The 27,837-nt window shown below is 43.3% G+C and overlaps 1 protein-coding gene and 1 pseudogene across 3 annotated transcripts in view; one reads left to right on the top strand and one right to left on the bottom strand.

The window, feature by feature from the left end:
- Positions 1 to 1,555: 1,555 nt before the first annotated feature.
- LOC123935600 lies at positions 1,556 to 1,954 on the top strand (annotated as a pseudogene).
- Positions 1,955 to 5,406: 3,452 nt separating this feature from the next.
- The window catches only part of ZNF41 (zinc finger protein 41), a 44,840-nt gene continuing 22,409 nt past the window's right edge, over positions 5,407 to 27,837 (bottom strand). For 2 of the 3 annotated variants that reach the window (XM_045996092.1, XM_045996093.1), the window contains exons 3-5: positions 17,513 to 17,639; positions 17,153 to 17,248; positions 5,407 to 11,884 (exon numbers count right to left, since the gene is read on the bottom strand). In XM_045996092.1, coding sequence (XP_045852048.1) covers positions 9,852 to 11,884; positions 17,153 to 17,248; positions 17,513 to 17,639 — 2,256 coding nt within the window. In that variant the 3' untranslated portion in view covers positions 5,407 to 9,851. Of the gene's footprint in view, positions 11,885 to 17,152; positions 17,249 to 17,512; positions 17,692 to 27,837 lie in introns of all 3 variants that reach the window. The other variant, XM_045996094.1, reaches the window with a different exon arrangement.

The following is a 27,837-nucleotide window of genomic DNA, read 5'->3' on the forward strand; positions in this document are numbered from 1 at the left end:
GCCTCCCCTCTCTGTTATCAACAGAGGCCAAGTGGGGAAGCTAGACTTCTTCCCATACCGGGCATTAGCAAACTGGCACCCTCCACTCATTTTCCCTGCTGGAATGGTATCACAAAAAGCCAGTTTAAAAAGAAGGCTTACAACCTCAGCCGCAGCAACTTCTTCCTAGAAGCATCGCCAAAGGCAAGGGAAGTAAGGGCAAAAATGAACTATTGGGACTTCAAGATCAAAACCTTTTGCACAACAAAGGAAACAGTCCACAAAACCAAAAGACAACTAACAGCATGGGCAAGTTAGTTGCAAATGACAGATAAAGAGCTAGTATCCAAAATCTATAAAGAGCTTATCAAACTCAACACCCAAAGAACAAACATTCCAATCAAGAAATGGGCAGAGGACATGAACAGACATTTCTGCAAAGAAGACATCCAGATGGCCAACAGACACATGAAAAAGTGCTCCACATCACTCGGCGTCAGGGAGATACAAATCAAACCCACAGTGAGATACCACCTCACACCAGTCAGAATGGCTAAAATTAACAAGTCAGGAAACAACAGATGTTGGTGAGGATGCGGAGAAAGGGGAACCCTCCTCCACTGTTGGTGGGAATGCAAGCTGGTGCAGCCACTCTGGAAAACAGCATGGAGGTTCCTTGAAAAGTTGAAACTAGAGCTACCCTATAACCCAGCAATTGCACTCCTGGGTATTTACACCAAAGATACAAATGTAGTGATCCAAAGGGGGTACCTGCACCCCAGTGTTTATAGCAGCAATGTCCACAATAGCCAAACTATGGAAAGAACCTAGATGTCCATCAACAGATGAATGGATAAAGAAGATGTGGTACATATATACAATGGAATACTATGCAGCCATCAAAACCCCCCATTTGCAATGGTGTGGATGAAACTAGAGGGTGTTATGCTAAGCAAAGCAAGTCGATCAGAGAAAGACAATTATCATATGATCTCACTTATTTGAGGAATTTGATAAACAAGACAGAGGACCATAGGGGAAGGGAGGGAAAAATGAAACAAGACGAAACCCAAGAGGGAGACAGACCATAAGAGACTCTTAATCTCAGGAAACAAACTGAGCGTTGTTTGAGGGGAGGGGGATGAGAGGGATGGGGTGGCTGGGTGATGGACCCTGGGGAGGGTATGTGCTATGGTGAGTGCTGTGAATTGTGTAAGACTGGTGATTCACAGACCTGTACCCCTGAAACAAATAATACATTATGTGTTAATTTTAAAAATACAAAATAAATATATTCACGAATTCAAAAAAATTTAAAAAATAAAAAGAAGGCTTAAATAAGAACCAGAGTTTCATAACATATGTAAAATGTTTAGCTTATAATTGGAAATCACCTGTCGTACCAAGAACCAGGAATATATCAAACTGAATGAAAACAAATAATCAATACATGTGAATACAAAGATGACAAATTATCTGACATCATCTTTCAAAGATTTTAAAGCAGCTGTAATAAAAATGGTTCCTTTTCCTTGGCGCTCCCTGCAGAGATGGCAGCCGTCTCCTACTTGGTATCATGGCCGCCCTCAGAACCCTCGTGAAGCCTAAGATCATTAGAAAGAGGACCAAGAAATAAGTTCATCCGGGGCCAGTCAGACTGATAGGTCAAAATTAAGCACAACTGGTGGAAACCCAGAGGCATTGACAGTAGGGTGCACAGAAGAATCAAGGGCCTGACCTTGATGCCCAACATCCGTTACAGAAGCAACAAGAAAGCAGAGCACACGCTGCCCAGTGGCTTCCGGAAGTTCCTAGTCTATCTCAGGTGCTGCTGATGTGCAGCAAATCTTACTGCGCCCAGGCTGCTCACAATGTCTCCTCCAAGAACCGCCAAGCCGCTGTAGAAAGAGCAGCCCAGCTGTCCATCAGCGTCACCAATCCCAATGCCAGGCTGTGCAGTGAAGAAAATGAATAGACACCTCATGTGCATGTCATATTTGTGTTAATAAAACCATAAAACTAAAAAAAAATGCTTTAGTGAACAAAAAGGACACTTGAAACCGGGGCACCTGGGTGGCTCAGTGGTTAAGCATCTGCTTTCAGCTCAGGTCACGATCCCGGGGTCCTGGGATTGAGCCCCGTGTTGGGCTCCCTGCTCCGTGCAGGAAGCCTGCTTCTCCCTCTCCCACTCCCCCTGCTTGTGGTCCCTCTCTCTGTGTCTCTCTCTGTCAAATAAATAAATAAATAAATCCATCTTAAAAAAAAAAAAGAAAAGAAAAAGAACACTTGAAACAAATGACAAAATAGCCTCTCAGCAAAAAAGTGGAAAGTCTCATCAAAGATACAGAAATATATATAAAAACCACGTGGAAATTTAGAACTGAAAAATACAATAACCAGGATGAAAACCTCAAAAGACAAGCTCACTGGGGGAACCAATGAAGGAATCAGTGAGTTGGAAGATAGGAGAGCAGAAACTACCCCATCTCAGCAACAGAGAGGAATAGAATTTTTAAAATGAACAGATCCTCAGGGACGCATGAGACTATCATGCAGTATTTAATGATCCTGTCATTTGAGTCCTGGAGGAGTGGAGAACTAGGGCATGACTAAAGAACTACCCAAGGGGCGCCTGGGTGGCTCGGTGGGTTAAAGACTCTGCCTTCGGCTCGGGTCATGAGCCCGGGGTCCTGGGATCGAGCCCCGCATCGGGCTCTCTGCTCGGCGGGGAGCCTGCTTCCTCCTCTCTCTCTGCCTGCTTCTCCTCTCTCTGTACCTGCTTCTCTGCCTACTTGTGATCTCCGTCTGTCAAATAAATAAATAAAATCTTAAAAAAAAAAAAAAAGAACTACCCAAATAAATAATTGCCCAAGAAATTCCTAAATTTGGTATGAGGTAAATTTATAGATTCAAGAATCTGAGTGTTAATCCGAGAATGTCTTTATTCTTCCTTCATTTTTATTTTTTATTTTTATTTATTTTTAAAAGTTTTTTTTAATTTTTAAGTAATCTCTACACCCAACATGGGGCTCGAACTCACAACCCCAAGACCAAAGGTCCCATGCTCTACTGACTGAGCCAACCAAGCACCTCTCCTCCTTCATTTAAAAAATTTTTTTTTTAATTTGGAAAAGAACCTTTAACAGGAGAGATGCAAAATTTTAAATGTACAATACCTTATTGTTGATTATAGGGTTAGTGTGTACAGATCACCTCCACTACTATACTATGATGTGTAATGCTGGCATTATGGTTAAGATTATAATATTATATATATTATATATACTGGTGGTCAAATATATTGAGTAATTGAGCTAAAGGCTTTATTTTCCCCCCGATGGAAAATGGCTTGAAGAACTGGACTTCAGTAACCATTAGCTAATTTCTATGATAAATCGTTCATCACAAGTTCAAGTAAATATATTTTGCTGTGAAAGAGCATTGGCCAAAGGTTGGGGGTGACCTGTATAGTAAATAATTTAACCTTATTCAAAGAGAAGTCTTGCCTTTGCCTTCAGCTTCTGGACAATAATCTCTAGGCCCTTGGAATGTCGTGCCTGATAGGAATGTCTTTGTTTACTTGGGGGTCTCATGCCTTCCAGATAGTAACTAGGTGATTTAAGGTGAGGGTCAGAGCCATATGAACAGCATAATGAAGTGTGGGGGCTTTGGTTCATGAAGCTTGGCCTCCTGAGGTTTGGAAACCGAAATCAGCCATGTGAGCAGTCAACCATGCCTACATGATGGAGCCCATTGAAGGCTTGAGTACTGGTTGGCAGTACTCCATGCTGCTTTCACTTATCAAGGCCAGGAGAATACTGTCTCCATGGGGAGAGGACAACTGGAAGCTTTTCCTTCCAACTGGAAGCTTACCTTCCAGGACTCTGTTCCATTTCCTTCTTCCCTTGACTGATTTTAATGTCTATCCTCCAGCTGTAATAAAATGTAACCGTGAGTATTAACAGCATTCAGTGAGTTCTGAGAATCCAGCTAGTGAATTATTGAAACAGAGAGGGTGGTCTTAGAGACCATTGAACTTGCTGTTGCTGTCATAAGTGAGGGCAGTCTTGTGTGGGGACTCTTTCCTCTAACTTCTGCACAAGATAAACATAAACATCAACTGAGTTTCTATATACTAGTAATTAACAGTAAGAAATTTAAAAGGGTGCCTGGCTGGCTCAGCGAGTGGAGCACGCAACTCTTTTTTTTTTTTTTAAGATTTTATTTATTTATTTGACAGAGAAAGAGAGATCACAGGCAGGCAGAAAGAGAGAGAGAGAGAGAGAGAGAGAGAGAGAAGCAGGCTCCCTGCTGAGCAGGGGGCCTGACGCGGGGCTTGATGCAGGGCTCGATCCCAGGACCCTGAGATCATGACCTGAGCCAAAGGCAGAGACTCAACCCACTGAGCCACCCAGGCACCCCAGCATGTAACTCTTGATCTCAGGGATGTGAGTTCAAGCCCCATGCTGGGTGTAGAGAGGTTATTTAAAAAAAAAAGAAATTTAAGTAAAAAAACCAAACAAACCCAATATCACACAATAAAGTAGAAACAAGAAGACACGAAGTAAAAAAGCATGAAAAATATGAAAAACTTAGGGAATAATTTGTCAGAAGATGTGAAAGACCTGTGTACCTTTGGCTAATGTCATCATCCCAGGGTCCTGGAATCAAGTCCTTGCTCAGGGGGGAGACTGCTTCTGCCTCTGCCTGCCGCTCCCCCTGCTTGTGCTCTCTCTCTCTCTCTGACAAATAAATGAATAAAGTCCTTAAAAACAAAACAAAACCCAAAAACGACAAATGTAATAAAATGCAACAACATTAAAGAATACTTACAGAAATCAAGAGATAGGGGCGCTTGGGTGGCACAGTGGGTTAAAGTCTCTGCCTTCAGCTCAGGTCATGATCCCAGGGTCCTGGGTAGAGCCCCACTTTGGGCTCTCTGCTCAGCAGGGAACCTGCCTCCTCCTCTCTCTCTGCCTGCCTCTCTACTTGTGATCTCTGTCTGTCAAATAAATAAATAAAAATCTTTTTAGGGGCGCCTGGGTGGCTCAGTGGGTTAAGCCTCTGCCTTTGGCTCAGGTCATGATCCCAGGGTCCTGGGATCGAGCCCCGCATCTGGCTCTCTGCTCAGCAGGGAGCCTGCTTCCCCCTCTCTCTCTGCCTGCTGCTCTTCCTACTTGTGATCTCTCTCTCTGTGTTAAATAAATAAAAATCTTTAAAAAAAATCTTTTTAAAAAAATTGAGAGATATACCTATTTATGAATCAGAAAACTATTGTTAAGATTTCAATTATCCCCAAATTGATCTATAGATTCAAATTAATCCAAATCAAAACCACAGCAGCTTTTTTGTTGTTGTTGAAATGGACAAACTTACTCTACAATTCATATGGAAATGTAAAGGACCTAGAACAGGCAAAACAAACTCTGAAGAAGAAAAAACTTTATTGAGGTATAATTTACATTCCATTATTTAAATTGTACAGTTCAAGGACTTTTTTTCATCAAAAGTTTATTCTTAAATGTACAACAGGCTCTAAGACAACAACAGTTCATTCTAGCTATAGGGGGCTACAGATGGTATGGCAGGGAATCCAGATGTTCAAAAAGGAATGGAATTAAGGATCACCTCAATGACCTTCATTAAATTTACCCAGTCATGAAACCATCACCACAATCAAGTTCTAGGACATCTATATCACCCCAGTAAGATTCCGGTACTAATTTACAGTTAATGACCATTCCCATTTTCACCCCCAGACAACCACTAGTCTACAGATCTTTATAGATTTTCCTGGAAATTCCATGGAAATACAATATACGAATATGATCCTTGATCTTTTGTGTCTTGCTTCTTTCACTTAGTGTAGTATTTTTGAGGTTCACCCATGTTGTAATGTTTATTAGTGTTTGTTCCTTTTTATTGTTGAATGCACCATATTTTGTGTATCATTTGCCATTTGATGAACATTTGGATTGTCTCTACTCTTTGCCTGGTATAAATAATGCTGTTATGAACTGGTGCAAGTGTTTGTGTGAACACGTTACGTATCTTTTGGGCAGATCCTAGGAGTGACATCGCTGGGTCCTATGGTAAATTTATGATGAACTTTTAAGGAAACTGACACTTTTCTTAAGTGGCTATACCACTTTAATGCATTTATACCAGAAATGTATGAAAGTTCCTAACTCTCCATGTATTTGCCAACATTTGTTATGATAGTCTTTTTTTATTATAACCATTTTAGTGCATGCAAAGGGGTATCTCATTGTGGTTTTCATTAGAATTTCCCTAATGACCAATGATGTTGGGTATTTCTTTATGTGCATAAGGTCTCTTTAAGTCTTTGGCCCATTTTTAAAATGGGTTGTTTGTCTTTTTTTTATCGAGTTGTAGGAGTTTTTTTATATATCCTGCATACAAGTCCTTGATCAGACATAGGACCTACAAATGTTTTCTCTCAGTCTGTTTTGTCTTTTCATTTCCTCGGTGGTGTCTTTTGAAGGACAAACCTTTTCGGTTTTGGGTTTGCTGAAGTCCAGTTTATTATTTTTTTTCCTTATGGATCATGTTCTTGGTGTCCTATCTAAGAATTTCTCGTCTAAAACAAGATCACAGAGACTTTTCTCCTTTTTTTGGCTAAAACCTTTATAGTTTTAGCTTTTATATTTATGTCTGTGGTCCATTTTGAGTTGTTAGGATGGTGTGAAGCAAGATTTAAATTTATCTTTTTGCATGTGAATATCCAATTATCCCTCCACCAAATGTTGAAAGGGTTTTCTTTCCCCCATTGAATTGCTTTCGCTCTTTTGTGGAAAAAAAATAAAGTAGAAACAAGATGTTTACAGTAAGCATGAGGGTTTATTGCTGGACTCTATTCTGTTCTGTTGCTCTATCCCCATGCCAGTACCGTACTATCTCCCATTACTGTAGCTTTATAATAATTTTGAAATTGGTAGGCAAATGTCCTCCCTCTTTGTTCTTTGGCAGATTCCTTTTTGCTATTCTTTTTTCTTTAACATTTTATTTATTTATTTGACAGAGAGAGATCACAAGTAGGCAGAGAGGCAGGCAGAGAGAGAGAAGCAGGCTCCCCGCCGGGCAGAGGGCCTGATGCAGGGCTCGATCCCAGGACCCTGAGATCATGACCCCGAGACGAAGGCAGAGGCTTAAGCCACTGAGCAACCCAGGTGCTCCAACCTTTTTGCTATTCTTGATCTTTTCTACATCTCTCTATATTTTGAAGATTAGTTTATCAGTTTTGAGGAGAAGAAAGCCTGCTCGAAGTTTGATAAAATTGTATTGAATCTATAGATCATGTGACTTTTCTTCCTCAGCTTATTAATATCATTACATTGAATGATTTTTGAATGTTGATGCAGCCTTGCATCATGGAATAAACCTCACTTGGTCATGATGTATAATTCTTTTATATGTTGTTAGGTTCAATTTGCTAATATTTTGTTGAGGATTTTTATGTCTATATTCATGAGGAATACTGATCTGTAGTTTGTTGTTGTTGTTATGTGTTGGTATAGCTTAAGTATCAGGGTAATACTGGCCTCACAGACTTGGGGAGTGTTCCTTCTTCCTTTATTTTTTGAACGATTTTATGAAGCTTCGGTATTATTTCTCCTATAAATGTTTAATGCAATTAACCAGTTAAACCATCTGGCTTTAGGCTTTTTTGTGTGGGAAGATTTAAACTTAGTATTTGCTTACTGTGAGGCATGTGAGGACCACGCCTGGGTCTCAGATCTCAGTTATCAGTTAACTGTCTTGGAGAGTTGCTATGGTAGAATTGGAAGAAATAAAAATTATAATCCCACTGAGATATCACTAGATACTAATATTATGGAGAATATATAAGCTAAAGTAGAAAAATGTGGAAAATACCAAGTGTTGGCAAGAACCTAGAACTCATCTACTGCGCTGGTGAGAGTGTATATTAGTACAGCCCCGTTGGAAAACTAGTTTTATAAACTAAAGCTGAGCATATAGATACTGTACGATTTGGCAGTTCAAAGCCTAGGAATATGCCTAACAGAGATTCATAAATATGGTCATTAATAAATGGGTACTAAAATATTTGTAGCACCACTATTTCCAATAGCCCGAGGTTGCAGACAACCCAAATGTTCACCAACAGTGGAATAAACATACTGTGGTATACTACAGTTCACACAATGGAATATATCGTGACCATGAGAATGAATGAATGATCTACAAGGGTATTCAATAAAGTGGATGAACCTTACATTTACAATGTGAAGGAAACATAGACACTAAAGAGTGTATTATTAAAGTATGAAATATATTTAATTGTTTGACTCAATTTACATAAGATACCAAACAGACAAAACTAATCGATGCTGTCAGAAGTCAGATAGTGTTTATCTTGGGAGTTGAGGGGATGAGGCCTGGAAGGGAGCACAGGGAATGCTTCTGGTGTGTTGGGCATGTTGTGTTTCTTGATCTGAGTGTGTTCAGTTTGTAAGAATTCATTGAGCTGTTTGCTTACGATAGCTGCATTTTCTGTCTGCATTATACGTTAATAAAAAGGTTTAAAAATCAGGTAAATTTGCATGCTAGAGAGCCCCTTTTCTTATGAGTATCATAAAAAACATTGAAGGGAAAATGAGAAAGTGTCTACAGATCAGTGCTTTAAAAAAAGCAGTGCTCTTTCTAGAGAAGTCTTCTAGCTGTTCAACTATAATCATATCTTAGACTAAACAAATACAGTGCAACATGACTTTATCCCATAGCAATCAACACAATTCTGCTCTTCGTGTGCATGTAGAAAATGAATGTATCTTACCAAATTGAAAGAAAAACAAAATCAAAATGTTATGTCTTGAAACCCAATTAATCAACCACTCCTTTTAAACAGGAAACCTAAAGAAAGCAGAAGCTTCAGTAGATGAGACCAGAAGTCCAGTGTGTCGTGGCTCAGTTTCATTGTTTTAGGGTCAGTTACTAAGGGGATGAGAAGTCTGTGTCTGTGGGTTACATGAAAGATAGCTTTTGGTGTACAGGTCAGAAAGTATGCATACCTTTTTTGGATGTGAATCACCTGCGGCCACAGCATGGAAGTAATGAGGGAGCAAATGCCACCTTCAGATGTCTGTAAGGTTTAATAACTATATTCCTGTAACACCGGCTACAGCTATGCCTAATTTGCCAATATATAAAGTCATTAAAATTCCATTTCGTTTTTTAAAAATATACTCTGGAGAAGCGAAGAGAAAGAACAGTGCCTCGTGGCCATCTTTTCTGGGCCTTAAATGTCAATGATCACAAAAACTTCTGGCCTCTCCTCACAGATCTGTCTTCCCCAGTAGGTTTTTGCCTTGACTTTGGTGCTCCGAGGGTGTTTGGGTAATGAAAACTCCTCTCCCCACCCTAGACATTTGAAAACAAGGTGGCCGGTATTAAGCACTTCTGCATCCCAGGGTATGAAGAACCAATCAGTGCTGACCTTATACAATCCAAAAAGTGAAACATAAGAGATTACAAGTCATCTCCTGGGGTCTGTCTTTCTACTGTTTGCAGGAGCTTGAGGGTCTCCACGTGAATCATGCAACCGAAAAGGACTATTGCTCAAGTGCCTTATCAAAGTGTTTCCATCTGCATATAATTGCACGTCAACTGGTGGTGCGGGTGTTTCTATTTCCAATTGGCTGAAGGACACTTGGCTTTGTTTGCCCTCTGTTCACTTAAGCTGTGGGCTGCCATGCCCCCCGCCCCCCCCCCCCCGCCCCAACCCCGTACCCCCCCCCATCATAGCACCTGGCACTCCTCTTCCCTACTCTGAGACCTCTGATGTATCCCCAGGTCTGAGTCCCAGCTGAAGGCTTTTTCAGTCAGTGGCTTTATACTTTTTCTCCACTGTGAGTTTTCTGGTGCTTAATGAGATTCGATCTGTCGGTGAAGGCCTTCTGACATTCTGTACAGGCATAGGGTTTCTTTCCGGTATGAATCATCTGATGCATACTTAATGTTGCTTTCTGGATGAAGGCTTTCCCGCATTTACCACATTCATAGTGTCTCTCTCCAGTATGAGATTTCTGATGGATAGTGAGGCGGGACTTCCAAGTGAAGGTTTTTCCGCAGTCACTGCATTTATAGGGTTTCTCTCTAGTGTGGATCTTCTGGTGTGTTATCAGATTGGACCTGTCAGTGAAGGCCTTTCCACATTCGGCGCATATATTGGGTTTCTCCCCTGTGTGAATCTTCTGATGCACACGGAGCTGTGACTTCTTAGTAAAGCACTTTCCACAGTCACTGCACTCGTAAGGCTTCTCTCCGGTATGGATTCTATGATGTGCAATGAAGTGGGATTTCTGGATGAAGGCCTTCCCGCATTCAGGACAAACGTAGGGTTTCTCTCCTGTGTGGATTCTCTGATGCACACTTAGTGTCGATTTCTGGATGAAGGCTTTCCCGCATTCATTGCATTCATAGTGTCTCTCTCCAATATGAGATTTCTGATGTATTTTGAGGCGTGACTTCCATATGAAGGCTTTTCCACAACCATTGCATTTATAGGGTTTCTCTCCAGTGTGCGTCTTCTGGTGTTTAATGAGATTTGACTGGTCGCTGAAAGCCTTGCCACATTCAGCACACGTATAGGGTTTCTCTCCGGTATGAGTTTTCTGATGTGTAGTGAGGTTCGTCCTGTGAGTGAAGACCTTTCCACATTCTGTACATATATAGGGTTTTTCCCCTGTGTGAATTCTTTGATGCACGTGGAGCTGTGACTTCTTAGTGAACGACTTTCTGCACTCGCCGCATTCGTAAGGCTTCTCGCCGGTATGGATTCTCTGATGTGTGTTGAAGTGGGATTTCTGGATGAAGGCCTTCCCGCATTCAGGGCACACGTAGGGTTTCTCTCCTGTGTGGATTCTCTGATGCATTCTCAGTGCTGACTTTCTTGTGAAGGCTTTCCCGCATTCGCCGCACGCATAGTGTTTCTCTCCGGTATGAGTTTTCTGATGGATGGTAAGGTCTGAATTCTGGGAGAAGCCTCTTCCACACTCACGGCATTCGTACGGTTTTTCTCCCGTATGGATTCGCATGTGTCTAAAGAGATAGGATCTGTGGAAAAAGGCTTTTCCGCATTCACTGCATTTATAGGGTTTCTGCCCAGTATGAATTTTCTGATGTGTAATGAGGTTCGACTTGAGAGTAAAGGCCTTCTCACATTGAGTACATATATAGGGTTTGTCTCCTGTATAAGCACTTTGAGGTACATTAATTGGTGGCTTCTGCCTGAGGGCTTTGTGGCTTTTATGACATTCATGGGATTTTTCCTCAGCATGAATTCTCTGATGCTCAGAGAGATGGGGCTTTGGGGGGAAGCTCTTTACACACTCAGTACATACAGGCAGTTGCTCCCCAGTCTGAACTGTCTGATGGTGGATGAGAACTTGTTTGTTGCCAAGATGTTTTTCACGTTGATTAATGTCATAGGAATTTGCCCCTGTATTCGCAGTCTCAGTAGACGAAGAGCTAGGGGCAAAATTGTTATCATTTCCAAAAATCTTATCAAGCTTCTTTGTTGCATTGCTTTTATTGTGATTGTGTAAGTTTAAAGTATGCTTCAGACTCTTTCCAAATGGGTCATATTTACGGAGACTTTTAATTGAAGGAACAAGCTTGGTACTCACATGGGTTATTTTTTCAATATTCTTACATTCATAGCCCCTCTCCTTAATCAATACTTGCACATGACTTAAAGGGTGATTCTGGCTCTCCCGATATCTCTCTAGCTGGCTGTTGTTTTGCCACAATTCTTCTAAAATGGAACACAATGGATCTTCCCTTATGGGTTGACCAAATTTCTCACAGTGCAATGAAACTTTTCCAGCAATTCTCTGGTGTTGCTTTTCCCCAGTATCCTCGTCTAAAAAGAAAAAGAAAAAAGTAAAAATAACTCGAAGGACAATTAGCAGAGGGTAGGGGGTACATGTAGTTCAGACGAGGTGAACACAGAAATGGAAGAGTCCATATGACAATCATGAAAACAGTAATAATGTAGTCATATAAAATTCTTCTAAAGTGCTTACTACATACGAAATAATTACATACCATTTATAATGCACCAGGCCCCGTTCCCAGTGCTTCACACGTAATAGCTCATTTAATCCTCACTAAACCTTTAAAGGCGGCCATCATTACCAACCATGTTTCACAGATGAGAAAACAGCAGCACAGAGGTTATGCATCTTGCTGAAATCAAATTGCTAAATAAATGAGAGATATGGGATTTGAATCCTCGGGATTCATATCCACTATGGAGGAGGTCTGGACAGTGAGTCTAACCAGAAGAAGAAAGCCAAGTCTGTTAAGGGGAATCCTGGCAGGGGAGAGAGAGTTCGGATTATATGTCTTCATTACTTATCAGCTCTAAACTGTTCTAATCTCTTTGCCTTCTCTCACTTTTCCCTCTGAACCATACAAGCACCAGCATAAAATTTATGTGCCTCAAAGACCCATTCTTCTACATCTGTAGGAAACACCGTGCCAACATCAGCCATCTAAATAGTAAATAGATACCGTGCTCCAACTCTCGGCCAGCGGCAAGTTTTCCTTGGTCCCAGGGATCGATGCTTTCAACAAGTGTCAAATAGGCCAGGGAAAGCCACCTACGGCAGAAACTGCAAGCTATCCACCAAAAAACGATTTGCATTTGCCTCTTCTTTTATAGTACTAGAAGGTAGCTGGGCAACCCGTTTACCAGCCTTCCTTTGTCTTCCCCAGTGGAGTATGAGTAGAAATGACATGTGCAGCCGCCAGGCTGGGCCTTAAGACAGTGGGCAACACTCTTCCCCTCTCTCCTTCCCACTGGACTCAACAATGACCCAACATTCACCACACAGCTGACAACGGTGCCCTAGGAGATGTCAGAGCAGGGACTTGGAACGTGGTCCCCAAATGGCCCGCTGGGATCAGAGTTGACTTGCTGAACAAATCCATTCATCTCAGACTTCTTATACAAAAGACGCTATACATTGACACTGAGCTTGTTGTTTTGCTCCTCCGAATATTCAAAATGTTAGCTCTGATTTTAGGACACTTCTCCGGAGGTTATATCTGCTGTGAATTTACAAATCAGACTCATACCGATACTGAATTTGGCATGGTTTTCTTTCAGAACACAAAGACTGAAATTGTTAACGTTTCATGCAGTTGTCGTCCCTTTCCAAACATAATCTATGGTCCTTGGAATTCCCCTGAGTCGACACTTGAAACCTCCTCCCGAAAGACAGCAAGAGATTCTCCTCTGCCGATCTCCCCCAATTCAATGAATTTAAGTTTGCCAAATAGTTCCCATGCTTTGCTTCAGAAAAAAGGAAGAATAAAGGTGCCGGGTATTCTTCCTTTTTCACACCTCTTTGCCTGCTCTACAAAGACGGATCTGAGTCTCTTTAAATATCTGTCGCAGTGTTGAGCCTTTTCAGCCCAGGTTGATGGAGAAACACTGCAGGAGGAGGGGATTTTGCTTCCTGGTTCTGGGGGGCTCGCTCGGCGGGCTCCTCCAGCAAGGGCAGCTTGTCTGGCACCAGGCTCCCGCGGTGCAGGTGGCTTTGCCAACACGGGGCTCCTGACGCACACGCAGCTTCCCGGGCACCCAGGGCTTGCAGTGTGGGCGGCTTTTCTAGCACCCAGTTCCTGCAGCTCAGACGGCTTCCTGAGCAGCCGGCTTCTGCAACACTGGTAGCTTCTCCAGCTCCAGGCTCCTGCCATGTATTGGAGCCCACCCGGCAGCACTCAGCACCCAGTAGTTCCCCAGGCGCCCCTCGTGGAAGATGTGTGGGGGGACTACTTCCAGTAAGAAGTTCCCCATCGTCAGCTTTCTCTGGAACGCCGGGGGGCGGATTTCCAGCAAGTTCCACCAGCATGGCACCTCAGTAACTCTTCTTCTGTGCTCTGGGCCATGGCTGGGCCCCTCAACAAGGTCTGGCTTCTTCCCTGGGAAGCAAGGGAGGCTCTTTGGTGGGTGGTCCATTGCAGCCCTAGAGGCACTGGCTGTTCCTTTTATCTGTGGTTCCTTTATTCTTTAGATTCCTCTTTACTTCTACTAGCTAATCTCTTGTCACTTCTGTCTCACCAGAGCTAACGATTCTTTCTTTTTTGAGATTTTATTTATTTATTGACAGAGAGAGACACAGGGAGAGAGGGAACACAAGCAGGGGCAGAGGGAGAGGGAGATGCAGGTTTCCTGCTGAGCAGAGAGCCCGATGCTGGGCTCGATCCCAGGACCCTGGGATCATGACGTGAGCTGAAGGCAGAGGTTTAATGACTGAGCCACCCAGGCGCCCCAATAATTCTTTATGCTATGCTTTCCCTGTTCAAATTCGTACATAGTTTCTCTCTCCTGATCAGCCCCTGAATTGTACAGTAAGAAACAGGCTCTTCATTCTGAGAACTTTCTAAAAACATGGAGGTAAAGGCCTCAGTGACCACACAGTCTAAAATATGTGCTTTTTTTTCTGAGTTCCTTTGGAAAGAAAGGTGAGGAAAAATAAAGAGCCATCTATGTTGGAGTAAGTGAGCCATTTCGCAGAATGCCAAAATCTGATCACCAGGTGCAAACGTGTCATCTGAAGGGAGAGGGCACTGTAGGGACCTATTTAGCCAGAGCGACTCCATCTTGGGTAAATAGCCATTTTGTTGTTTGTGCAGTAAAACTTAAATTGACCCTGCCCCCCCAAAGAAACTTACTTAGAAACGAGTCTGGGAAACCAGTAAAATGTAGTTCCAGGCTAGTTCCTGATAACAGAGCCCAGAATACAAGGACGAGTCAGGCCGGATGGAGACATCTAATCAGTACGAAGTACTGTTTGTAACAGTGAGAAGGTCTTGCCCAAACCAAAATGACTCCATCTTGGGAAGGACGACAATCTTATTATTCACACTGAATATGTTAACTGACTAAGCCTTCCCAGAAAGTACTGTTTGTAACAGTTCCTGGTATGGGGTAATCTTGAATAACATGTCACCAGACCACCAGACCAGATGGAACTAGCCAATCAGCAAGAGACACACAAACCCAGTGGGTTGAGATACCAAGATATGGGTTGCAGTTTTACCCAATAAAAGGTAGCCTGTAAGATTGGGAGGGGTCGCTCTCTTCGGAGACGGCCCTGACCGGTCAGTCTGACTTCTAATGCTTGGCATAGAATAGAGCTTTGCATAACTTTCACCTTGTCTCAGTCTCGTTCCCCTGGCCGATCAGTCTAACTTCCAATACTTGGCATAAAATAAAGCTTTAAATAACTTTTACTTTGTCTCAGTCTCGTTTCGTTTAATAACGGACCTAACAGGCACAGAATAAAGAGTCAGATTCATGGAACACTGACAAATGTGGGAGACATCAAGAAGATGCAGAAATGCACAGCAAATGAAACAATCAACAAAATGAAAAAGCAGCTAACGCGAGGCTAGAAGATCTTTGCAAGTCACGTATCTGATCAGGAGTTAATATCCAAACGCTATAAAGAGCTCATACAACTCATTGGCACAAAGCAAGCAAACCAATGAAAAAAAATGGGTAGAGGAACTGAATAGACAGTTTTCCAAAGAAGACATCCAAAGGGTCACTGAAAGTGAACTAATAGAAAAACGGCATCAGTGAATTCAATCAGGCATAAAATCATCATAATTCAGGCATAAGAAAACACGGAGCCGGTTTTAGGTGGTATCACTGGGAACTGGGAAGATGGGCTGAGAACTGAAAATGGTATTTGCAAAAATGGAAAAGCACAAGGAACTCTAGGGTGACTAATTAAAAAAAAGGCTGAAAGATTTAAGAAGCACTGACAGAATGTGACAGAATTTGGAAGGTGGGAAGGTGACGTGTGAGATGATGATTCCAATTTCTGACATGCTGAGGGTCAAGAGAAACATCCCGTGGGAACTTTCTGGGTAGCTAAATCTAGTACTAAAATACCAGTAAAAACCAGACTGGAGATGTCAAAAGCAGAGTCATCAGAATTTAATACGGATGAATGTGTGCATGTATATGAAGAAAAGACTGGTGAACAGTGGACAGGGTCCCTAGGGCAACCTCATGGCTGGGGAATAAGGAAGAAGAGAAGGCTGGATAAAGGGGCAAGTAATAAAATATTACGCAGCCGTTTGAAGGAATGAAGCCAGATGAACACACTGTAATACGGACAGACCTTATGGATGAGTGAAAAAAAAAAGGAACAGAATTAAGACCTGGGGCACAATATAATTTATATGTACTAAAAATAGACTCACAAACCCATACTTCCGGCTTTTAATGAATACCACGCAAATTCACAGATAAACACAGTAGCTCCGTTGCCCCTGGAACGAACATGCGGAACTGGAATAAAATGGGCGCCTGGGTGGCTCAGTGGTTTGAGCCGCTGCCTTCGGCTCAGGTCATGATCTCGGGGTTCTGGAATCGAGTCCCGCGTCCGGCTCTCTGCTCTGAAGGGAGCCTGCTTCCCTCTCACTCTCTCTGCCTGCCTCTCTGCCTACTTGTGATCTCTCTCTGTCAAATAAATAAATAAAATCTTAAAAAAAAAAGGGAAGAAATGTTAAAATGTCTGAATGTGCAAGGAAAGAATCTAAGAGAAAGGGGGTGGGAGAGGAGTAGGAAGAAAAAACAGATCTTAGATAAGATAGGGTGGGAGGTATGTGATCCAGGATACAGAGACGAGAGACAGCTCTCTCGTCACAAAATGCCAAGCCATGAAGACAAGGGCTATTTGCAAGGATTGTACTTGGAGAAACTGTTTAGCTATCAGAGGAGCTTCCGTGAACTATCTCCAATAAACTATAGAAGTTTAGAACTTTTGGGGCGCCTGGGTGGCTCAGTTGGTTAAGCGTCTGCTTTTGGCTCAGGACACGATCCCGGGGTCCCTGAGATCAAGCCTGGCATCCGGCTCCTTACTCAGTGGGGAGCCTGCTTCTCTTTGTCTCTCTGTCCCTCTGTCTGCTGCTCCCTACCCCCCTGCTTATGTGCTCTCTTGCCCTCTCTTTCAGTGGAATAAATAAATAAAATCCTAAAAAAAAAAAAGGCAGTTTAGAACTTGCAGGCAGGTTAACTTCACCACCTTTCAAAGCTATCAGCCTCTTCTAGAAAAAATGATATTTGCTTCCATGTCCCCCATCTGCCTGAGTCACACTCACTCACCTGACCAGCTCTGATGTGGGGTTTCCCCCTCCAATGTCCATGGCCCCTCTCCTTGCTCCAACTTGAAGATGACTTCTGGTTTGGGAACCTGGCACCCTGTTAACAGGACATAGTACAGGATTGGGTCCAGCTGATTGGATTTCAGGGGACTTTCAATGACATTTCCATTTGCTCTCCAGAAAAGTAAGCACATTTCATTGGCAACAGAGTAATAATGAGTGCTGAAAAGGGACTGAAGAATCCTGGACAGATCAAAGATGACCCCATCACACACTCAAGATGTTCCAGAACACCCAGCAGCTGAGAATGGAAATAGCCACACTCGGGCGCCTGGCAGGCACACAGGGCAGCTGTGCTTACCCACTGAGCGCAGGTGGCTGTAATTCTCCAGCGTCACATCCCGGTACAAGCGTCTCTGAGCAGGGTCCAAGCGCTGCCACTCTTCCTTGCTGAAGTCCACAGTCACGTCCTCGAATGACACGGAGACCTGTAACAGCACAGTCCCGTTCAAGGCGACAGGGTCAGCAGGGGGCGGTGGGCTGTTGGGGTGGGGGGAAGGTTGGAAGGAAGACAAATAGGAAGTCGTTTTCTCATCATGTTTTACTGTAATGTACCACATAGGGCTTTAGCTCAGTACCTGGTTTTGTGTTTCATTCTGTGAGAGAAAAAAACTTACTGAAGTAGCTTGACGTTCATTGTGTATGTAGTACGTTCATTTGTTTATATAGTCAGTCATTCTTTTGCAAACATGAGGATTAAAATAGGCTCTCTTTAAGTCCTCTAGTTAATGTGGGTACTACTTACATTTACTGATTGATCGTGTGCCGGGCCATGGCAATACAGAATTGAATAAAATAGAAATTGAATAACAAGAAACACATAGGGGGAAAGGTGAAGCAAGAGAGCCTTTAAAGACAATACAGAAAATTCATCTCCAGGTTTTGGCACAAGAAACAAAACAAAACAAAACAGGAAAAAGATGATATAGACAAGTATCTTTATGATCACAGATTAGGAAAATAATTCTCAAACAAGATGCAAAAAACATTAACCATAATGAAAAAGATTGACATCTGGCTACCATAAATTTTAAAGCTTCTATTCATTTAAAAGATAGTGCTATAAGAGAAGAAAAGGAAAGCCACCGAATAGAAGATATCTGCAACACCTATTACTGTCAAAGGGTTTATATCTAGAGGACGTAAAGAACTCTTACAAGCCAATAAGAAGATCACCGAGTAGAAAAGTGGGCAAAGCATTTGAACAGGCATTTTGCAAAAGGGGAAATCCAAGGTTTCAGTAAACATGAAAAGGGCTTAACCTTAGTAACCAGGGAATGCAAATTTAAACCACAGTGAGGGGCATCTGGGTGGCTCAGTTCGTTGGGCATCTGCCTTCCGCTCAGGTCATGATCCCAGGGTCCTGGAATGGAGCCCTGCATCGGGCTCCCTAATCAGCCGGGAGCCTGCTTTCCCCCTCCTGCCCCCTGTGCTTGTGCGTGCTCTCTCTGTCAAATAAATAAAAAAAATCTAAAAAAAAAACCCTTTGTGAGATACCACTATACAATCCCTAGAATGTCCTCAATGAAAAAGGCTGATAGTATGAAGTGTTGAGGAGAATGTGGTGTGATAAGAACTCTCATATTTCTGATGGTGATCTAAATTGGTGCGACTTTGCTGGAAAGCATTTTATCTTTATTGGGTAATGTTAAAGCATGCATACACGAGAACACAGTGATTCCACTCGTGGCAATATGCCCAGTTGGAATATGTGTACATGTGCAATGGGAGGCATGGCCAAGAATATTTACAGCAGCATTATCCAAAATGTGTGTAGTATTTCATGATAAAAAGTTAAAAATTAATAGTAATTAAAAAACCAGTGTTCAACATAATAGTAACAGTATCTATTCTCTGTGTGAAAAATATTAAGAATATTTTCTGGGGGGGCGCCTGGGTGGCTCAGTGGGTTGAGCCTCTGCCTTCAGCTCAGGTCGTGATCTCAGGGTCTTGGGATCGAGCCCTGCATGGGGCTCTCTGCTCAGTGGGAGCCTGCTTCTCCCTCTCTCTCTCTGCCTACTTGTGATCTCTCTCTATGTGTCAAATAAATAAATAACAACTTTTTTTTTAAAAGGTATTTTCGGGGATGCCTGGGTAGCTCAGTTGGATGCTTTTTTTTTTTTAAGATTTTTCTTTATAAAAAACAAAGATTTAATTAATTAATTTATTTATTTGACAGAGAGAGAGAGAGAGAGACAGCAAGAGAGGAAACACAGGCAGGGGGAGTGGGAGAGGGAGAGGGAGAAGCAGGCTTCCTGCTGAGCAGGGAGCCCCATGCGGAGCTTGATCCCAGGATCCTGGGACCGAAGGCAGACGCTTGATGACTGAACCACCCAGGAGCCCTGAGTGACCGATTCTTGATTTTGGCTCAGGTCGTGATCTTGGGGTCATGAGGTCAAGCCTTGTGTCAGGCTCTGCGTTCAGTGCCAAGTCTGTTTGAGATTCTCTCTCCCCCTCTCTCTCTGCCCTTCCTCCTACTTGTGCTCCCTCTCTCTAAATAAATCAATAAAAAAATCTTTAAAAAAGAATATCTTCTTAGTGCCTTTTATTTGCATAATCCCTAAGCATATTACACCCACCCACGCCACACACACACATGACCCAAGACCAGTTTTCTGGCTAGGGAGATCTGGGGAGTTGGGGGAGAGAGGGGGAGAGAGCCATGTGAATGTATTACCTATTCAAAAATTAGGTTAAAAATTACCAATGGGACCAAAATGGAATAGACATAATTCTCTCTATTTCTCCTGCTGAGTACAGCTAAAACCCCAGGACATTATATATAAAATGAAGATAAGGGTACTCTGTAAGTTGGAGAGAGGGAGGCAAACTTGCCGTGGTCGTCAGAACCTGAGGAATGTCACAGTGGTGATTTCCCCATTTTCTTTTTGCCCCACATATCTTGGACTAGGTGCTAGAGAAACTGGTAACCTAGAATGCCAACTGGCATGGACTGAAAACAGTCCCAGGAAAGCCTGCTTTCTGAGTTAAAGTACCAGGGAAAAGGCCATGTAGCAAGAGAGAAAAACTTAAATACCACCCTGTTCCAGCCAAGTATCACGGAAAAGAACTGTGCTCCTACTCCCATTCTCATCAGCAAAGGCTGAATGGGGAGCCTAGATTTTCATCCCAGCCTGGGGGTAATGAGACCCCTTGCCCATAGTATCAGTTTAGGCCATGTGGGGCTCTTGGACTTCCATCCCCACTCGACAGCAAGGTGTCCTCTGCCTTCCCACCAGGGTGGTGTCAGACGTGGTGTGTTGGAAGGCCTGAAATCCTACCCTTGCCCAGTAGCAACAAGGTGCTTGTCTCCTTCTGGAGTGTCAAAGGGGGTCAACTGGGGAACCTGAACTTTACATCTACCTGGCAATAAGGAGCATTTTTCAGAATCCTCTTCAGAAGAAGAAGATTCTTCCTTTCTAGCAGAACAGTGTCAGAGGAGACCTGTTAAACACAGCATTTAAATAAAATCTAGAGTGTCACAGTTCCCAAAATATCCAGGACATAACTGAAAAATCAGGCATCATGAGAAGAAGCAGAAAAATCTCAACTGGAATGAGAAAAGACAATCAAGAGATACCAACATTGAGATAACACAGATGTTAGAACTATCTGACAAGAATTTTAGAGCAGATATCATAAAAATGTTTCAACATACTCAAAAGAAATTTGAGAATAGAAAGTCTTAGCCAAGAAAGAAAAGATACAAAGACAAACTGAATGGAAATTTTAGAACCAAAAAATACATTGACAAAATTTAAAACTCCACTGTGGGCTCAACAGGAGAATAGAGAGGACAGAGGAAAGCATCTGAGAACTTGACAATGGAACAATGGAAATGATCCAACATGAACAGAAAGGAAAATTGGCTGGAAAAAAAAAATGAGCAGAGCCTCGGGGACCTGAGACAATAATAGAAGATCTGGCATTTGTGTCATCAGAGTCCCAGAAGGAGAGGAGAACAAGTGTGGGGCTGAAAAAGTATTTGAAGAAACTGGCCGACAATTTCCCAAATTTAACAAAAATTATCAACTTACAAGTTTCAAGAAGCTGAGGAAAACCCCCAGAGGAAAAGTCAAAGAAATCTACACCAAGACACATTACAATCAGACTTTAGAAAACTAAAGACAAAGGAAAAAAAACCTTAAAATTAGCTAGAGAGAAACCACAACTTACTTATGGGCAGAAAACAAAGTGACGACAGATTTCTCATCAGAAACCATGAAGGAGAGATGCAAATGGCACAACATTTTTCTTTTATTCTTCCCAAAGATTTATTTATTTATTTATATTGAGGGGAGGGGCAGAGAGAGACAGAATCCTCAGGCAGACTCCCCACTGAATGCAGAGCCTGATGCAGGCCTTGATCACAGGACCCTGAGATCATGACCTGAGCCAAAATCAAGCGTCAGCTGCCTAACTGACTGAGCCACCGAGGTACATCGGCACAACATTTTTAAGTACTCAAAGAAGAGAACTGTCGACCCTGCCATATCTGGCAAAACTACCCCTAAGAAATGAAGTGGTAACAGGCATCTGGGTGGCTTAGTCATTTAAGCGTTTGACTCTTGATTTTGGCTCGGGTCATGATGTCAGGGTAATGAAATCAAGCCCTGCATTGGGCTCCATGCTGGGCATAGAGCCTGCTTAAGATTCTCTCTTTCCCTCTCCCTCTGCTCCACCCCCCTTCCCCGCTCCCCCACCCTCCAATAAAAAGAAATGAACTGGTAGTGGCCAATAAATACAAGACAAGGTGCTCAGCGTCATTAATGATCAGTGAAATACAAATCAAAATGACGATGAGATACTACCTCACGCCCACTAGGATGACTGGAATCAAGACGTCAGAAAATAGCAAGTGTTGGTGAGAACGTGGAGAAATTGGAACCTTCATATATTGCCGGGGGAGTGCAAAATGGCGCAGCTGCTTTGGGAAACAATCTGGCAGCTCCCCAAATGACTGCATATAGCTACCATTTGACCCAGCAATTCCATTCCTAGGTACATGCATCCTCAAGAGAAATGAAAATATACGGTGTGGGGGCGCCTGGGTGGCTCAGTGGGTTAAAGCCTCTGCCTTCGGCTCAGGTCATGATCACAGGGTCCTGGAATTGAGCCCCGCATCGGGCTCTCTGCTCAGTGGGGAGCCTGCTTCCCTTCCTTTCTCTCTGCCTGTCTCTCTGCCTACTTGTGATCTCTGTGTGTCAAATAAATAAATAAAATCTTTTTTTAAAAAAGAAAATATACGGCTGCATAAAAACACGTACACATATGTCGAGAGCAGCATTACTCATAAGAGCTAAAAGGTGGAAATCACCCCGGTGTATGTCAGCTGACAAAGGGATCAACAAAACACGATACATCTATACAATGGCATATTATTCAGCCATAAAAAGGAATAAAATAATGGACACATGCTACAACAGGTCCAGGTCCAGCGTGCTAGACTTCTTCCCTATCTGTATCTACGTACAAACTTACCCACCTATAGGGACTGGAGACTTCCTACTTTATTCATCAGGTTATATATAACCTATTACTACCATTATTTATTTTGCTACTCAAATTGTCCCAGATTTGACCAGAGGGAGTTCCTTGAAACATTATGCTATGTGAAAGAAGCCAGACACAAAGATCACAGAATATATGAGCCCATTCATGTGAACTGCCCAGAAGAGTGACGTCTATAGAGACGGAAAGTGTATTAGTGGTTGCTGGGGTTAGGGGAGACAGGGAACGGGGGTGGAGGGGTGGGGAGGAGTGACGGCTGCAGGAAATGGGGCTTCTTTTTGAGGTGATGAAATTGTTGTCAAATGGATTGTGGTGATGGTTGCTCATATCCATAAATATAAAAACCAGTGAATTGAATGCTTTAAATGGGTAAATTGCATGGTATGTGAATTTTATCTCAGTGAAGCTATAATTAGGAAAGAAGAAGTGAAAAGGAAATCAAGATATTCTCAGGTGAAGGAAAATCTCTGGCCAGCAGACCTACCCTAAGTGAATGGGCAATGCAAGTTCTGTAAACAGAAAGGAGATAATAAGAGAAGGAATCCCGGAGCATCAGGAAGGAAGAGAAAACGGAAAAAGTAAAAATATAAGTAAACACAATAGACATTCCTCCTCCTCTTGGGTTTTCTAAATTACGTTTGCAGGTCAAAGGAAAATGTATTACATTGTCTATTATGGATTTCCATGTATGTAGGGGGAATATTTAAGACAACTGTATTATAATATAATCTGGTAAGGATAAAGGGATTTAAAGGTCACTAAGTCTTCTATGCTTCATTCTAACTGGTAAAATGTCAATGCCAGTGACTTATTTGGTGATGGAATAGTTCTGTATCTGTATTATTGCACAAGAATCAATACATGGGGGCGCCTGGGTAGCTCAGTTGGTTGGGCGACTGCCTTTGGCTCAGGTCATGATCCCGGAGTCCTGGGATCGAGTCCCGCATTGGGCTCCCCGCTCAGCAGGGAGTGTGCTTCTCCCTCTGACCTTTCCCCTCTCATGCTCTCTCTCCCTCATTCTCTCTCTCTCTCCCAAATAAATAAGTAAATAAATAAATAATATCTTTAAAAAGGAAGAATCAGTACATGAATGGCAGAGAGCTACACACACACACTGTAGCAATGTCAGTTTCCCGTTTGTGATACTCAGTGATGCAGGATGTAACCACTAGCAGAAACTGCATAAAGGGTTACATGAGACCTCTCTCCATCTTTGCGAGTTCCAGTAAATTTATAATTATTTCAAAAATAAAAAGTTTTAACAAGCTGCCAATATTATCCTCAGAAGGACTGGAGTAGTGGGCACACCAGAAAAGATCAGAATGCTATTAAAAAGAAGCATTCATTTCTTTCCTCTCTGCCTACCTACAAACCTATCCACCTATTATATGGGCTGGTGACTTCCTACTTTATTCAGTGGGTTAACATCTATTGCTATCATTTTCTATTTTGCTACTCAAATTGTCCAATTTGGCCACAGGGAGTTCCTTCCGGATGGTTCCTGTGTCATTTTGACATGGCCCCATCTTTTAAGCACTCTATTACTTTTCAGTACGATGAGTTCTTCCACGGTCATTTTGTACTCTCTGCTCTAACCCTGGAATCTTTCATTTCTCCAAGAAGCTCTAGTTCCCATTAGTGATGAATGACAAGTCAAGGTGTGCTTGTTGTGCCTGGAGTGTAATTGCATTTTCAGCAGTCAGAGCGAGGGCTGTTCTTCCTTGAAATGCCAACTAATCAATGTGGAAGAAGTGATGGGATTAGAAAAATGTCATTAGGGGAACAGCAGAGTAATTGTTAGAGGCAAGAATTGTCACTGGATGCATGAGAAATAGGATATTTACATAGCCTCAAAGTATCTCCCCACAAGATAGTTATTAATTACACAGGGAAAGACAGTCACATTACAGAACCTGACAGACACTGTCTCAGTCATAGTGAACAAAGTTAATATTATCAATGAAGTCTAAATTGATAGAGAATGCCTACTGACACGAAGCACTGAGAACACAGCACTGTTTCTGTGATACTCCTGAGCAAAAAAGGGAATGACCTAAATCTGATTATGAGGAAGGAAGAAACAAATCCAAGTTGAGGGACATTCTTCCAAACGGTCCATGTCATGAAAGTCAAGGAAAGGCTGAGGCACTCTTCCGGATCCAAGACTAAAAGGACATGCCAAGGAAACATAATAAATGAACCTGGATTGGATCCTGGACCAGGGGGAAATGCTATAAAGGACCTTCTTGTGACAGCTGGGGAAACTGTATATTACACGTTCCAGATTAGATAATTAGGTAATGCATGCTATGTTAGCCCCTTATCAATGTGAAATTTCTTCCTTCTGAAAACTGTACTGTGGTTACGGAAGAGAATGTCCTTGTTCTTAAAAGATTCGCCTTGAAGTATTTAGGGGTAAATACTAAAAACCGTGTCTGCAAATTCCTCTCAAGTGGTTCAGAAAATAAAGTTTTAAATATAGCTGTGTGTATACACATAGACACGAACTTACAAACACACAGGCATACATCAAGAATGGAATGAAAGCAAATGTGGCAAAATGTTAACGGGTTATTTTGGATGCAGGGGGTACATAGTTCTTCGTGCTGTTCCAGTAACTTCTCTTTCATTTTAAAATTATTTCAAAAGAATCAAAAGTTAAAAACAAAAAACCAAAGCTTTGAAACTCCTCGTGGAAAATTTAGGTGAATATTTGTTTAGGCCTTGGGGTGGGTGAGGATTTCCTAAAGGACAGAGAATATGCGTTGAGTATCAAAGAAAAGACCTCATGATTTGACTTTTTGGAAGTGAAGAAGCTTTATTCGCCAAAAGCCCCTCTGGCCTCTGGGAGCCCAGGTCGGCCTCCCCTTGCTGGTGAATGATCAGGGGCACCAAACGTGCAGGGAACTCACAGTACCTTCTCCAGCACCAGCAGCTTCTGGAGGCGGCAACACAAACCCTGGACTGAGCCCAGCACTTGGAGCACCGCCACCCCCCCCCCCACCAAACCAGCGCTCCTGAGCCCAGCCCTGAGGGTTGCTGAGAGGAGGACTTTCACTTGAGCCCCTAGGAACACACCTGACCTGTACCCCCTTCATCACCCAAAGGCAGTCAACGAGGGGAAGCCCTGGGGTCAGGCTTTCCGGAAGCTCTCATTCTGCCCACCCATCCTCTGGAGCAGCTTGCCAGCTAGAGGGCAGAGGGGTGGGTGTGTGGGCAACACGAGGGGGAGGAGTCTCGGGGGTGGGACATGAGTGGCTATTTACCAATCAGTATGCAAGAATGAAAATACTCTCTCATTTGTTAGACATTTTGACAACTTCAGGGGCTCAAGCTAGTGGACAAAAGACCGCCCTCGCCAAACTGTGGAAAGAACCAAGATGCCCTTCAACGGACACATGGATAAGGAAGATGTGGTCCATATACACGATGGAGTATTATGCCTCCATCAGAAAGGATGAATACCCAACTTTTGTAGCAACATGGACGGGACTGGAAGAGATTATGCTGAGTGAAATAAGTCAAGCAGAGAGAGTCAAGTATCATATGGTCTCACTTATTTGTGGAGCATAACAAATAACATGGAGGACATGGGGAGATGGAGAGGAGAAGGGAGTTGAGGGAAACTGGAAGGGGAGATGAAACATGAGAGACTGTGGACTCTGAAAAACAACCTGAGGGTTTTGAAGGGGCGGGGGTGGGGTGGGGTGGGAGGTTGGGGGAGCCAGGTGGTCGGTATTATGGAGGGAACGTATTGCATGGAGCACTGGGTGTGGTGCAAAAACAATGAATTCTGTTACACTGAAAAGAAAAAAAAAAGAAAAGAAAAGACCACCCTCAGTCAGTCCCTCCCTCCCAGGGAGTCATGAAGGCCCCATTGCAGGGAAAGTGTACAAAACCCATGACAGGCATTCTCAGCATGGACAGACACAAGATAAATATACGCAAAGTATACTGCCCACAGATGCCCCTCTTTGCTCCCCTTCCCTGCAAAAATAGCAGCTTTGGGAGGGGGATTTTGGCGCCAGAAATCTGGGGAGAAAGTTGCTAACACAGACTCGCCCAGATTTCAGCCTCACCCGCTGAAAAGGTTTGATTTCCTGTCCCATTTATACCAGGCAGATGGCACGCGGGTCTACCACCACCAGGACCCCTGCAAGGACTTCCTCATCCGAGGTGAGGATCCCCACTCTAGCTCCTCGCGGCTCTCCAGCGACCCACTCGGCTCTCCTGTCTCCCTTCGGGATCATCTGAGCCACACACTACGGGCTCTCATCCCAGGGACCCTGCTGGGCTGCCAGGATTGACTACTCACTGCCCGTTGTGTTTCCTGGCCCTCAGCTCGCGCCCATCCCGCAGCGGGCTTAGGTCTCCACACCCCCAGTTCTGGGCTTGCCTCATTCCTGCCGGTGAACACTTCCACATCCCCTCCTGTGATAGGACCCAGCCCTTCTATACCCTGTCCCAGCCTAGCAGAAAGGCTTCCATGGTGCTTACGGGGCTGGCTGAAAGTGTGCAGCGAGTTCTTGGCTCCCCGGGCCCTCACCAGAGGCCAAAGACCCAGCCTCTCTGTATGTTTGCCCATGGCTGGGGTTGCTTTGATCTTCCCTGCTCCCTCTGGTTGTTCCGTTCCCTCGGACTGTTCTCGGACTGTTCTCCTACCCCTCCGCGGCTCCCTCTCGGTTTCCTCTGCTACCCCTGACCACTCCTGTCTCTTCCCCCTGCTGCTCCCTCTGCTGGTCTTTATTCCCTCAGCGTTAGTCCCCATCGGACTTCCTTGGTCCCTCTGTTTACTGTAACCTCTAAACGTTGCTTGCTCCTTCTGGGTGCCCTTTGGTCTCTTTCCCGATTGTCCCTGGGTTCCTCTAACTGTTCCACGCCTCCTGTTTCTTCTTCCCTCTGACTGCTCCCTGGTGCCTCTGACTATCCTGTGTTTCCTCTGACAGTTTTCCCTCTAGCTGACCCTTAGTCTGTGGCATCATTCTTCTGATGGCGCCCTAGTCCATCTGGCTGTTCCCTGGTCCTGATGATCTTTTCTTACTCCTTCTACTTGGCACAGACTGACTGCCCTTTGAGGCCCCTGACTGCTGTCCGCCGGTCCCAATTCTTCCCTGT

The sequence above is a fragment of the Meles meles genome, chromosome X (assembly GCF_922984935.1).
Source record: "Meles meles chromosome X, mMelMel3.1 paternal haplotype, whole genome shotgun sequence".
Lineage (NCBI taxonomy): Eukaryota > Metazoa > Chordata > Mammalia > Carnivora > Mustelidae > Meles > Meles meles.